Source organism: Crotalus tigris, unplaced genomic scaffold, assembly GCF_016545835.1.
Source record: "Crotalus tigris isolate CLP2741 ecotype Arizona unplaced genomic scaffold, ASM1654583v1 scf7180000017937.1871474, whole genome shotgun sequence".
Classification (NCBI taxonomy): domain Eukaryota; kingdom Metazoa; phylum Chordata; class Lepidosauria; order Squamata; family Viperidae; genus Crotalus; species Crotalus tigris.
Genome location: NW_024096729.1, coordinates 1,272,541 through 1,287,599, shown reverse-complemented (window position 1 = coordinate 1,287,599; position 15,059 = coordinate 1,272,541). Strand labels below are relative to the sequence as shown.

General features: G+C 37.7%; 1 protein-coding gene across 1 annotated transcript in view; it reads left to right on the top strand.

Annotated features, from left to right (window-relative positions):
* Positions 1-14,625, top strand: part of LOC120308556 (pleiotrophin-like) — a 78,645-nt gene extending 64,020 nt beyond the window's left edge. The window contains exons 3-4 of the mRNA XM_039344768.1: positions 8,332-8,441; positions 14,402-14,625. Coding sequence (XP_039200702.1) covers positions 8,332-8,441; positions 14,402-14,610 — 319 coding nt within the window. The 3' untranslated portion in view covers positions 14,611-14,625. The remainder of the gene's footprint in view (positions 1-8,331; positions 8,442-14,401) is intronic.
* Positions 14,626-15,059: the final 434 nt, after the last annotated feature.

The following is a 15,059-nucleotide window of genomic DNA, read 5'->3' as shown; positions in this document are numbered from 1 at the left end:
GATGGAAAGGCTGAGTCAACCTTGAGCCGGTGAGAATTGAACTGCTGAACTGCTGACAGCCATCAGTCAGCCAAAGTAGCCTGCAGTACTGCATTTTAATCACTGTGCCACCAGGCTCTTATATTTACATGAAGTAAATATAGAAGGGTGACCAAAGGGTGACAGATTGAAGATGAAACAGGAAGAGGATTTATAAGATAATGTTCAGGAATGATGGGAGTAAGTGGAGTAAGGAGTAAGAAGACTATATTGGAGAAAACCATAAGGAATGCAAGTGCCTGCATATATGTGTAACACTTGATATATATTTTATAACATCATCATATACTTTATAATTTCATTCAGTCTTGTACTGTTGCTGATCCCATTTCTTCCAGAATAGGGCAACACAACAATGTTTAATCTGGAGTCATCCTGAAAGTGAAATGGAGGTATCTAAATTTGATAAATAAATAAAATGATTTATTTTGGAATGAAATGAACCATTATTTTACAGAATTAAGAACTGAATCAATTGATGGGAAGGGGCTGTGAAAACGGGGAGGTAAGTAAAGGGGACATCCTATTCAAGGTGGCTTCCACTATCCTTACCTTTTCATATGTATTGAAAAATGCATATTATTTACGGTAGCAATATGAGGTGCTGTTCTAAATCTCTCAGCCCAGCTTTAGCATAAAGCATTGATTGTTGTGGGATCCCTGCAACTCCAATTAGTGCCCATTAAGTCATAATTTAAATTTACCACGATGCCCTGAAATCATTCTATTTGGGTAGCATTATGGAAACTTTTCAGAAGCAGCCACTAAAAGAGGCTGGAATATTATGGTGGCCTGCTGTTGCTTCAATCAGCAAAGACCTCGCTTGCTTGATACTATCAAAGCTGATGCAAAGACAAACATTTAACAACTAAAAGAAGCTGTGCTTGACAGGGTAGCATGGAGAGCACTTGCCTATAAAGTTGCTAACAATTGGACACAACTGAATGATTAAAAGTAACTAACTGTTGCTTCTATCTACAAACATTGAAGCATAGTTACACGGGGAGCTCACATGGATGTAAGTTCCTGAATACGGCTGCTTCATTCTCATGATCTCCCCTCTTATCCTGTATGTTTGATCATTTGATGAATGTATTCGGGGGGGGGGGGTTCTCATCTCACTTCAGGATATTTCATTCATCTTATCAAAATTATTTAGTCTGATACTTTTTTCATTTCTGCACATACTTGATTCTTTTTGTAAATTGCCTTAGGAGTAAGATTAAAGGGTAGCATTAAAATATGGATAAATGATTTTTGCCCCAGGGAATATGGAATAGTATATTCTCACCCATATAAAGTTCCTACATTCAGTATTCTCCCATGCATTTTTAATGCACTCCTAAAGTGCCAGATAATATAGATCACCAGGGCTGTCAGTTGATTAAAGAAATCTTAACTGGTAGTTCCTATTATTCTTAAATAAATTAAGTCAAAAATGGCAAAAATGGATGGATGGATAAAATATTCCAAAGGGTCTGAGCAATTCTCTAACAACATATTTTAGATATTTCTGTTACTGTGAATGAGGATGCTTTTCTTTTTTTTTTAATACCAGGCCTGCCATCTATGACTCATGGACATATTTATACTGAGAGTAATCAATAGAATAATTCATCCAACCTATGAATCTGCTAAGCACCGCAGAATATAGATGAGATATATGAAGATATGTGATCTACTTATTTTTCCTATGGCCTGATTCTCACCATGGTTTATTACTGACTTAAAGACTAGTTAAACTAAACTCCAGGCCTGCATACAATTCCCAAGTCTCCTCCTATTTTATTTGTTGAGTTCTCAAATGTAGATTAAAAAATTACTCTTCCTTTCTTCCTTCCTTTTAAGGCAGAATTTGGGAAATTAGTCAGAATTCTCAGATCAATGAATTTTTCTTTTCTTTCTTTCTTTCTTTCTTTCTTTCCTTCCTTCCTTCCTTCCTTCCTTCCTTCCTTCCTTCCTTCCTTCCTTCCTTTCTTTCTCTCTCTCTTTCTCTCTCTCTTTCTTTCTTTTTTGTATAAATTGAAAACTCTAATAGCGAAAAATTATTGCTATCCTTGTTACCTGACTTATTTATTTATTCATTTATTTATCAAGATTCTATCCAGTAAAACATTAAGTGGCAACAAATAATAATAATAATTTTAAAAAAATTATAGCTCACGTATATAAACAAGTCAGGAGGCACGCTACAAATCACAAAGGACAGCCATGTCATACTTCCATGCCAGAGCTCCTAAACTAATAGGCTGGGTCCAATGACTAAGGAAGAAGAGCCTGATCTTCAAAATCTTATGAAAGGCCAGTAGGTCAAGTTTTCCATACCTCTGTAGGGAGGCTGGTCCACAACACAGACAACATGACCGAGAAGGCACATTTCTTGGGACATTCCGCTCCCCCCCCCAATGACAGCGGAATTTTTGGGCTCAAGAGTGGACTCAGTGCATGTCTACTCTACCAGAACTTTAAAATGGCAGAAACAATTGGGGAAAGGTCATCCTGAAAGTAATTTTTTTCCCAATAATTTGAGTGGACATGTTTGAAGGGCCATTTGTGCCAGTATAATTATATGTTGTATATTTGTCTATGTAGATTCTCAGTCATCCAGGTCATGGTTGTCCCAAAGGTGTTTTTTTCAAGAGGCAACTGGACTTTCTTGTTTTTTTCTTTAAAGATGTTTTGCTTCTCATCCAAGAAGCTTCTTCGTTTCAGAACTGAAGAAGCTTCTTGGATGAGAAGTGAAATATCTTCAAGGAAAAATCAAGAACGCCCAGTTGCCTCTTGAAAAAAAAGCACTTTTGGGATATGTTGTATGTTTGGATTTAATGTCAGGTTATTTCTTTTAGGGTAGTCAGGGTGGATAGGGATGGTGTCTCTCTCTTGTTCTACAGAAATGTTTTATTTGTCACACCATCCTTTTTGGCTTTCCAGAGTGTGAGGAATGAAAAAAAAAAGACATCATGAAGTTCACAGGAGCAACCTGGAGTCAAATACAGCATAGATTAGAAACAATTTGCACCAAAAGTCATGTATTTGGAAAAAGGAATGGTGGAAAAAAAAAACCTGTCTGTTTGATAAGACTACATATCAGAAGTTTATACTACTTGAGGTAGTCACATTTTTAAAAGTGTACTCTAATTTTGTTTAGAAAACATATTTTGGAATAAAATACATGCAAATTTGTGTGTATTAGGCAGTTATGAATGTGAACCAACTGGAATATGATAAAAAAATAGTAATGGTAGACAAGTACTATATTAAATATAAGTCTGAGGGAGTCCAAATAGTGGTATGTATAACCATCAATTATACTAAAATATTAATATTTTTGAGGTTTTTAAGGCCATTTTAAATCACATAATAACCTTTATGTCAAGCAGCTATGTGTCATTTCCAAATATTAAAATACATTCTTCACTGTGGAAGTTGTGTGTGCTTTGCTTTCTGCAGTAGAGGGCTTCCCTTCTCAGTAGTGTGCATCAATAGCAATTATGTGGCTTTTTCACAAGATGGCTACCAGCAGGAGATTCTTAAGAGTGCCAAATGACATTTTCAAACACATTTCATGGTGAGAATTGCATCTTCTCTTATCAGATTAGAGGAATCTTTTAGCTTTCTTTTCAATGTGAATTTAAAACCTGGCTTTTTGAAAACTGGGGGGGGGGGTTACCTGAAGATGGGATGCGAAAGACTGCTTCCCTCAAGATCAGCCTCACTAAAATGTAATATCTACATTCACAATTTCAGTAGCAACAGGGCAAATACCCTGAAAGAGACAGTGAAGAACTATATTGCTATTCTAAGAATGTAGGGACCTGCCCCAGCTGTCCCTCTCAGGAAAGTACAATTCTTGATGCCATGTGGTTAATCAAAATAACTTTTACTGAGAAACAGTGGTTGCAGTAAAGTCAAGTGGAATCTAACATTCCTGCACCAAGCACCAAGCCATTCTTTCCTCTTCAACCCCCCCCCCCCGACTAGTCCACCGGCAGCCAATACAGTGCTGCAAGATTGTTTTGAGAGTGCTGAGGTAAAAGACAAGGCGCAGCGACTTTGGGTCCTGGCTGGAACCAGCTTGGAAGGAGTCCGTCCTGTCCAGTGGTGGGATTCAAACATGTTAACAACCAGTTCTCTGTGTGGATGCCGCTTCCGGAAGTCCATTCTGGGCCTGGGCAACAAAAAATTAGCTACTGGTTCTGCTGAACTGGTGCTCCCTTTGGAGCATCCGCCTGCCCCCTCCACCAGAATGGCAGGGCACCAAAAAGGGAACCTGACAAAGATTGTCTTCTTAGACAATCTTGTCTTCTTAGTCTAAACATTTTCTTTTACTGGTAGCCGTGATTACATTTGCCTTGTGCCAGTTGAACTGGAATGTCCAGCTTATTTATAAAGAATCAGTTTGGAATAGACTGCAATACAGGTAGTCCTCGACTTATGATTGAGCTCAAAATTTCCATTGCTAACCAAGACAGTTGTTAAGTGAGCTTTGCCCTATTTTACGACCTTTCTTGCCATAGTTGTTGAGTGGATCACTGCATTTGTTAAATTAGAAACATGGTTGCAAATGGAATCTGGCATCCCTATTGACTTTGCTTGTCAGAAGTTTGCAAAAGGTGATCATATGACCATAGGACTAGGTCATTGCAACTGTCATAGATATGAACCAGGGGGGTTGCTGCAATTGTCGTACATGTGAAAAATGGCATGTCACTTTTTTCAGTGCTGTTGTAACTTTGAACAATCACTAAACAAATGGTTGTAAGTCAGGGACTACCTGGATTGAAATAGTATGCTTGTATGAATGCATGCCTTCCTGTCCGTTTTTAACTCCTAGGAGTGATTGTCTTTGCAGTTTTCTTGGCAATGTGTTTGGAAGTAGTTTGTGATTGCCTACTTTCTAGGACTGAGAGGATGTGACTGGCTCAAGTTTACCCAGGTGGTTTTGTGCTTAAGGCAGGACTAGAACTCCCAATCTCCCGATTTCTAGCCTGATGCCTTAATTAGTATACCAGACTGGCTCATTTATGGGCAATCAGGATTTTATCGTGTCTAGTTTCAGAGCAGCACAAGTTTTGATTCATTTCTTTTGGTAATGTGACTTTGCCTATCTGAGGAAGTGTTCAGAAAGAGATCATTTTTAATAGCCAAGTGATAAAGGCAGGGCTTTTCAAGAAAAACTACTCCGACAAAAATGTAAGTGAGACCTTTATAGCATTTTAAAAATGTTATTAGGTTCCTAACACTTACCATGTGGGACCCAAAGGTTAATACAGAACTATCTCACCCATCTAGAATATGAGGTTCAAAGGTAGGGTGAGTCTTAGTAAGGATTACTTGAACAGTTAAAGAGGTATGGCAAATGATGGGATGGAACAGTGCATGTCCATCAGTTCATGTCCATGATACATTCTCATCTGAGGAAGCTTGCACAGCATAGTTTCACGTTCAATGCTTCAGAATCCTACCACATGGGAATCATAATCTGTGCTCTTGCTAATCCTATCCCCAAAGCTTGTGTGGCATCAAGCCAGTTATGATTTGTTTCTAATGCAGATAATCTAGTTCTTGGCCACTCCCTGGAAATCATTTTTTTGTTTGTTTTCTGTATACTTCAGGAAGACAAAGTCCTTTCCTACCAGTGCATGTTATTTCTTCAGAGAGTAGAAAGTGGGGACATGTGGACCAACCAGTCTTAACTCATAGCTTCTCTCTCTACCGGGTGTCTGATTCCTACAGTTAACACTAATCCTTCCAAAGATGAGATATTGCTGGCTTAGGAAGAGATCCTACTACTGTGATAACTGGTTTGCAGTCACATTTGGTAGGACAACATAGGGATAAAGGCAGATTGATTTTAAAGCAACCTGGATATATTTTGTAAATCTAGCAGATGCTGAGTTGGAAGTTCAAATAATTTGCTCTATTTAATTCACTTCATTAATCTTGGAATGAAGGCCACACACCCATTCAAATTAAATTAGACAAATGTAGAAACTTGTGTAAATCTACTAAATGTTAAAAAAACCCCACCCTTTTGAAATAATTTACATACATTTCAATACATCCCCCCCCAAACCAGGCCTTATGTCCAATTACAAATATCTGTTTGCTTTCATTTTACTCTTAGTTTGTAAACTATTCAATTTTATTGAATCTGCTTTCATTTTCTTGTTTTTGTTCAGGACTCAGAGGAGCCCACTTAGCTTGTCTATTCAAATTTGTGACTGCCACAAATAAAACAAAACACCTCCTTTCCTCTGGTGATCTTTAGTACTTGCAAACCTCTTCATAATGTTTGGATACCACAATGAATAGTTTATTTATATTATTTATTTGTATCATTTTACAAGTCATTTTACAAATAATTCAACATATCCAACATACCTTTCTCCTTCTCTTTTCCTCACAATAACAAGCCTGTGAGTAGGTTGGGCTGAGAATGAGTGGCTGGCCCAAAGTCACTCAGCCAGTTTATGAATTACTTGCTAATTATTGTACTGACAAAATCAGCATATGTGACGCAAATATAAAAACACACATTTATACACATTTTACTGAATATTCAGTCTTTTTCAATGCTTTGCTTCCCTTAATCTTCTCATCCTTACCACAAGGTTCCGTCTTAGACCCAGTACTCTTTAATATCTTCATAAATGACTTAGATGAAGAAATTAAAGGGGAACTCATCAAATTTGCAGATGACACCAAAATGACAGGAGTAGCCAACACCCCAGAAGACAAACTCAGGATCCAAAAAGATCTTGACGAACTTGAACAATGGGCCCTATCCAACAAAATGAATTTCAATGTGGACAAAAGCAAAATTTTACATTTAGGCAGGAAAAATCAATGGTACAAGTACAGAATGGGTGAGACCTAGCTCAAAAACAGTAACTGTGAGAAGGACCTTGGAGTCCTAGTGGACGATCACTTGACTATGACCCAGCAGTGTGCAGCAGCAAACAAAAAAACTAATACAATCCTGGGTTGTATAAACAGAGGCATAGAATCAAGATCATGTGAAGTATTTAGTATCGCTTTATAAAACTCTAGTAAGACCACACTTGGAATACTGCAGCCAATTTTGGTTACCATATCACAAAAAAGACATTGAGAGTTTGGAAAAAAATTCAGAGAAGAGCAACTAAGATGATCAAAGGCCTGGAGACTAAAACATATGAACAATGGCTGTGGGACTTGGGTTTGGCTAGTCTAAAGAAAAGAAGAAATAGGGGAGACATAATAGCGGTATTCCAGTATTTGAGAGGCTGCCACAAAGAAGAGGGGGTCACATTATTTACCAAAGCACCAGAGGGAAAGACGAAAAACAATGGTTGGAAACTGATCAAAGAGAGAAGCAACCTGGAATTAAGGAGAAACTTCCTGATAGTGAGGACAATTAACCAGTGGAACAGCTTGCCTCCAGAAATTGTGGGTGCTCCATCACTGGAGATTTTTAAGAAGAGACACTACACAGTCACTGGTCTGAAATGGTATAGGTTTTCCTGCTTGAGCAGGGAGCTGGACTAGGAGACCTCCAAGGTCTATTCTGTTCTGTTCTGTTCTATTCTATTCACATTAAACTTGACATTACATCCTACTATACATATATAAAATTGCATTGTATGCTTGATGTTTGAGATAACAGTGTGATTCCTCTGAGGGCTCCAGTTGCCATATTTGGCAATATGATGTCATAGACAACCTTAACAACAACTGTGTAGTTCAGCAAAATCTATCAATTTGAAAACAAGGGCAGTGAAGACTAAGCCAAAATAAACAGTGCAGAAAATTAATAGAAAAAAGAAGAGAAGAATTACAGTAGCATTAAATACTTTTAAGTTTGGCATTTAGGTTTGGGAGCAAGGGGAATTAGTTGATAAGCAAAGTGAGTGTGCTAATTTAGCACTTACACTGATGTGAAAATATATTCTGTGAAATGTTTATTATGTTAGGTATCCAGCAGAAACTAAAGTGATAGCACAACATTGTTAACAAATAACATTACAGGTGCAGATGAGTTTCATGTCATAAATTATGGTTAAGTAGTAAGGAATCTGTTGAATATCACAATTGCTAATGAGGACAACCTTTGCTTTTCCATATGGCTGGGGGGGCTCTTGTCTTAATGAGCTCATCCTCTAATCTGTTACTAATATGCATTAGACTCCTTTGATCCATTCTCAGTGCATTCTGGATGCCAAAGGTTGTTCTTTTTCTCATTTCAGAACTGTCCTTACCTATTTACTGACATTTGATGTTAACTTTATTTTTTTCCTCATTAATTTCCAGAATGCAGAAACAGCAAGAACAGTGTCAGATATTTGCAGTTCTCATCTTCACATTTATTTTCCTGCTGGCAGCTGTGAGTACTACTGAGGCTGGCAAAAAAGAAAAAATAGGTAAGTGCAAATAATTATAGACATTTAGAGAGGGGGTGGCATGCTGTAATTTCTTCTTCCATCTTTGGTTTACTGATGGTTGGTATTAAAGTGCTCTATTTCAGCTAAGTGAAAAAATACTGCACAATGCTGGGCTTAAGTCTCTTTTTTTATGCATGTCACTGGTACCTTTAATAGAGATGAGTGGAGCTTCAAAGCAGGGAGCCAGGTCCTTAGTTTTTAAGGAAAGTATCCTCTTAGCAAAACCACAAATTGGCTCCTTGTGTCACTTCACTTCTATCAATTAAATAGTGGAATCTACTTTCACAGGATGAAATTGAATTGGCTCCATTTCCATGCTTTCCCAGTCAGGCCAAGAGGCAACCATCTCCTGAAACAAAGCATGGAACCTGAATGTGCCCTCTGTAGCTTTTAGCTGATCTAATAGAGATTGCAAAATCCAAAAAAGGATTTAATTCAAGAATCGATACCAAATCTTGTGAGATATCAGAGGGTTGCCTGAACTCTCACCAGATTTGGGGGTTCTTACAGAATACAGAATAACACAGTTGGAAGGGATCTTGGAGGTCTTCTAGTCCAACCCTCTGCCCAAGCAGGAGATCCTATACCAGTGGTTCTCAACCTTTTTAATGCGCGACCCCCAACCGAGGACTACCCAACCGGTCATAAATCGAGGACTACTCAACTGGTGCAGCACCATTTGCAGAATGGGACTTTTGGCGGGCTCAGCAGGGCAGAGACAGCCTGGACAATTCCTATTGGCTTTTGAAAGCCAATAGAATTAGACTCTATTCAAGAGAGTCTATTCTATTGGCTTTCAAAAGCCAATAGAATAAAAGGGAGTAGCACAGCTAAGGAAAAGGGGAAAAAAATGGTGGACTGCGTTGTTTGGCGACCCCCGTGAAATGGTCGTTTGACCCCAAATGGGGTCCCAACCCACAGGTTGAGAACCACTGTCCTATACCATTCCAGGGAAATGGCTGCCCAATCTTTTCTTACAAACCTCTAGTGATGGAACATCCACAAACCTCTAGTGATGGAACTTCTGGAGGCAAGCTATTCCACTGGTTATTTGTTCTCACTGTAAGGAAATTTAGTTTGGATCTCTCCTTGATAGGTTTCTATCAGTTACTTCTCATCCTGTCCGCAGGTACTTTGGAGAATAGGTTTACCCCCTCTTCCCTGTGACAGTCCCTCGCATATTGGAAGCTTGCCCATAACAATGCTGACTCTCAATAGATATCATTATTTCACATTCCTTCAGACTCTTGTTTTAATTTGGGAGTTTTTGTGGGTGACAAAGTGCCCGTAGAAGTCACACTGCCAACTCCAGTATAATTAATGGGGTGGGTAACCTCATACTATTCCTGCCTTTGTAGGAGGAGTGGACACATTAAGTTTTCCGACATTGTGACTCACATTGCTACAGTAGTTACATGATAGCTATTTTAACTGCAACAATGGTAATACTGATAATTTAGAGAATAAAGACAAAGTAAGATAAATTTACATGCAGAATTTATATATAACCAGAATAAGTAGGTGACTTTCAATGCTATTAACCATTTCAGTTTACTGTTGCTCATAACAAAAGTCCAATTAGGTCTAAAGAGGAAAACCAATGCAATTACTGTAGTTTCCATATCAAGAACTCAGAAACATTAAAACAATTCATATGGAAGATATGTGCCAAACTGATTTACAGTTTTATCTACTGCAGTTGTCCACTATGTTGCAGGAGACTTAAAATCAGACTTTGAATCAAAATGTCTCCCAAAAGATTCTATCGTTTGATTTATCACAGACAGCAAAGATGTCTCTAAGAATAGTTAAATGTTATATATAGAATACGCTCCAAGATGAGGAATTGTATAATTTTCTCATCTGTGATATTAGTTGCTGACACTCTGGAATCCCTTTTAAAATACTTTTTTTTTTTTTTTGACAAACTAAGGCAGCTTCAGTGTAAAAAAAGGATGTGCCCACATCCTGACCACAGATGAAAAAGGCAAGGAGAAATATGAGTGTGATCAGTAAAGAAAGCCAGGATATGTAATGTTTAAATCACATTTTTCTTAATCCACATTTTTTTTTAAAAAAAAGCTGATTTCCCCATTCCATCCCTATGTTATCTTACCTTAAAATAATGCTGCTGAATTTAAACTTATTGAAAATCAGCAGCAGCTGAATGGATCTATTGCATGACTCTTCGAGGGCATTGATTGTATTGATTCATTCAAGTCTGATCAATCTGTAGTCTCCAGATGCTGTTGAGGTTGTTGAATATTGAAAATCAGCAATAAACAAAGATAGATTAAGTTCCTCACTTGTAATCGGGCAAATGATAACTGGGGGCTATCATACTAGGGTTTGGCAATTTTGAAGTGTCTGGAATTCAACTCACAGAATTCCACAGTCTCACTACCAGCAAAGAAAATTACTTTACCACCTGAGACAACTTGTTGTTGTTATTGATAACTTTTACTCTTTGAAGATTTTTTTCTTTATGACCAACCAAACCTACTTTTTCGTAATTGAAACCCATTGTGTCTTGTGCTGGAATAACTCCAAACAATTCTGCTCCATCTCTTACAAGACAGACTTTCAGATACTTGAAGACGGCTTACACTTTATCTTCCCAGAATAAATATATCCAATGCTTCCCACAAGTTAAATGGCATTGTGCCATAAACAACAAATTGATGTACCAAACTGATGTATTTGTTATTATTATTCATTACTACAAATTCTATACTGCTTCATGTCCTGGGACCCGGACTGGCTTACAATATTGATACCAAAATATTTTTATAAAAAAATAATACAGCTGAAACCAACCAGTTCAATACCCCTTCATTTGGGATGACATCTTATTCATTCTAAAATTAAGAATCATATTTTTACAGCTTTTTAAAAATATAATCAGAAGTAAAAAGCTAAATGTTTCCTTTGCTCAGTTGTGTCCAACTCTAGAAGGTGGTACTCATCCCCATTTCCTAGTTGAGGGAGCCAACATTGTCTGAAGACTCTTCCATAAGTTGAGACTCATGGAATGCTCTTACCTTCCCACTGAAATGGTACCTATTTATCTACTTGCATTTGCATGCGTTTGAACTATTAATTTGGCAGGAGGTGGGGCAAGAATGGGAGCTCACCTGTCATACAATACTTGGATCTCAACATTCTGGTAACAGCACAGCATCTTAACTGAAGGAGGTGGCCTAAATTTTGGGGGCAAGTCATTCCAGAAGAGGGAAGCCATACTGAAAGTTTGGAGTTGAAGATTTCTGATGATGATATTTTTCCCCTGAAGAGGAGAGGTCCTCAGCAAGTCCTCTGTTCCATATTTTTCTCAAGAGGCAAATTAAATTTGGAAAAAAAAGTCATGAAAATATCCAGATCTTGAGTAACACAGAACCTTAAATGTAACTTCTAGTAACGTCAATTGAATCTAGAAGCTAACTGACATACCATGCAATTCCCATAGTAATAGTGTTATAAGCAGTGGTGGGATTCAAATATGTGAACAACCGGTTCTCTGTGTAAATGTCACTTCCGGAAGTCCATTTTGGGCCTGGGCAACAAAAAATTAGTTACCGGTTCTGCCAAAGTGGTGTGAACCGGCTGAATCCCACCACTGGTTATAAGGATAAACCTAAACGTATCCATAACTAACCAGTCTGTTGAACATTGCAAAAGGTGAAGCTTTTGGATTAACTTCAAGTGCATGAAGACAACTACATCTCAGTAGAATCAGATTTTTTATTCACGTATGCATAAATTCAAGCAGGTACCCCTATACTCTAGCTATTGTCCTTCATTAGTTTTTTTCTTTAGATTCAGAAATGATATTCAAACATGTGATAGATCCCTAGTATGAATTCTAAGCATTCAACTTAGGTCCGACTTTTGAACCAAATCCATTGGTTAAAATGAATGGGGCAACTCCTACCATTTTAACCTTTAGCCTTCCTGACACTTGGATAGAGTGATGGGACCATCTTTGGGTCATTCTAGATGATGACTGAGGGAACAGATTTTTAGTTTTGTTTTTATGATGTTATACTTTGTGCTTTTATTATTGGTGTGAGCCACCCAAAGTTGTGTTTTAAGATGGACTGCAATAAATAAATAAATAAACCCATTCTATCATTCTCCTGCAGTGGCCATCATAAGATCCTGGTTCAGCAATGAAATAGTCTGATTGACTGGATTCTATCACTGTGTCTGGTCTGATTTCATGGTTACTTGCCTATCCATTGATTCATTTTATTTTATTTTCCCTTCATAAGTTCTGGATGGCTGGAGTGAGGAAAGAATCTTTATTTACTTGTTATAGGATGCATTAGACAGTAAAGGTCTGGTCAAAGACCATTTCCATTTTCCACTGGCTCCACAGGCATGTAGCTCCCAGAATAACCAAATGTAACTCCTGGGTTGAGAAGATCACCCATCTTCCTAGGAACAGCCAAGTATTTTCTATGGAGAGCCAAAAGCAGGTGCCAGTAAAGCAGAAAGTCTGAATACACAGACATTTATTTTGTGCCTTCTTTGTTCACAGCTCTATTACAAATATTACCAGTTTTGTTGAGCAAGCTCATCCATGCTATTTTTCCCCCCCACGGGACAGATTTCAGCAGACATAACATTGTCAAGTGCTTTGTGCTTTGTTTTAAAATATAGAGAAGCCATTAACTTTTTCTTTTTTTGATGAAGAATCTAGGGACTTGCCAAAGTGACAAGATGCTGATGGTGTGTTTCACTGTAAGTGGCAATGGAGAAATTAAGTGCAGTAGAATTTGACAGCCTGTACTCATTGGTTTATGACAAAGAAGACATGTACAGCACCGCACCTGCATAAGTGTCTGACTCAGTAAAGTTCTTAAAAAGGTCACAACTTGACACGCTGGGGGGAGCTGCTCTGTATAAAAAAGATGCAGAGTTTTATAATAAGTTAACTGAAGCCATTTAAGGAGCCCCCTGTTACATTAATAAATAATTTGACAGTAGTTACATTATGTCCCTATAGATTAGATGTCTCAGGCATATCAAAGATATACTATAGTGATTATCATAACATTTAACATTATATAAAGCAATTATATAAACTGTTTGCAAACTCCAATAAAAGTTACAGATTGAGTGAAATAATTGTTTACCCATTTTATGTTTGTCTTAGAGGTTGTCACGTTCTCTTTATATAAGCACACATTTTGAATATTTAAAAAAAGTATAAAAAGGGCAATCCACGAGTGATACATGGCCTTCTAGAGTCCTGTTTTGTGGTTTTATAAAAGGTAAAGGCAAAACTTGGAGCTCCCGTTTTGCATTTTTGGGGAGATGGGGGTTAAATAGTCCCAAAGGAGGACTTAGAGTAAGCTTTGTGTGTGTTTAAGAAGAGTTGTTCTCAATGTACTGCACAGAACCTCAAACTCCTGGAAATTGTCCATGTCTAGTTAGAACATCTGTCAAAAAATGTGTCAGCCTTTTGATGTAGTCCATACAGGAAACCAAAACCATGAGTAACAACACTACCTTTATTGTAAGGTTACAGTAACAGAACCTTGCAAGTCTGAAAGCACTGGTCCTCTCCCTTGTCCTTACTTTCCAGAGAACTGGGGAGAGCCCTTGATGAGATGTTTTCTCCATCCGCATTCCTTCTGGAGGCTAAGATATCTCTTGTCAGGCTATTGTCTAGGCTAGGGCTCTTTCTTCCATCTTCCAAAGTTATTCTCAGAGCCCATTACAGAAAGAACACTTGATTTTCATACCTGGGCACTAACATTCATTCGTTCATTTATATTTCATACTTCTTAATCACTCATCTCCCTTGGAGAGGGGTTCTAGGCTGGGGTATGATTTAATAAAATTAAACATTAAGATCAGAATAATTTAAGATTAAAAAATTTAAAATTATACAATATCGTTGTCTTTTGCTTTTTCCCCATGACTCTCTTCAGAGAAGAAGGTGAAGAAATCTGATTGTGGAGAATGGCAATGGAGTGTCTGTGTTCCGACAAGTGGAGATTGTGGCCTTGGGACCCGTGAGGGCACCCGGAGTGGAATTGATTGTAAGCAGACAATGAAGACCCAAAGATGTAAGATTCCCTGCAACTGGAAGAAGCAATTTGGAGGTAATATCCATGGGATTTTGATTAATCATTATTAAAGACTAATCTATTATTTTTTTAAAAAAACTTGTAATTTGAAAAAGAAGTCTTCCCCTTTAATAAGCAACTTAAAACATATTTAATACAAGCATTAAAACTTGACCAATGTTAAGGCATGTATTTATTTAGATTACTTAAACCTGCCTTTTTCAATTTGAAATATATTAGAACAGCATCTTCCAGAATTCCAGTCAACAGCCTGGAAAGACAGAAAGGCAGGAAGAGAGGAAGAGAGAAGGAGATTAAGAGAGAAAGAGAGAAGGAGAGAAATGCAGGAAAGCAGAGAAACAGGAAGACAGGAAGACAAGAAGACAGGAAGAGAGAAAGAGAGAAAGAGAGGAAGACAGAAAGACAGGAAGAGAGAAAGAGAGAAAGAGAGAAAAACAGGAAGACAGACAGACAAGCAAGCAAGAAAAGCAAGCAAGAAAGAAAAGTCAGCAAGAAAGAA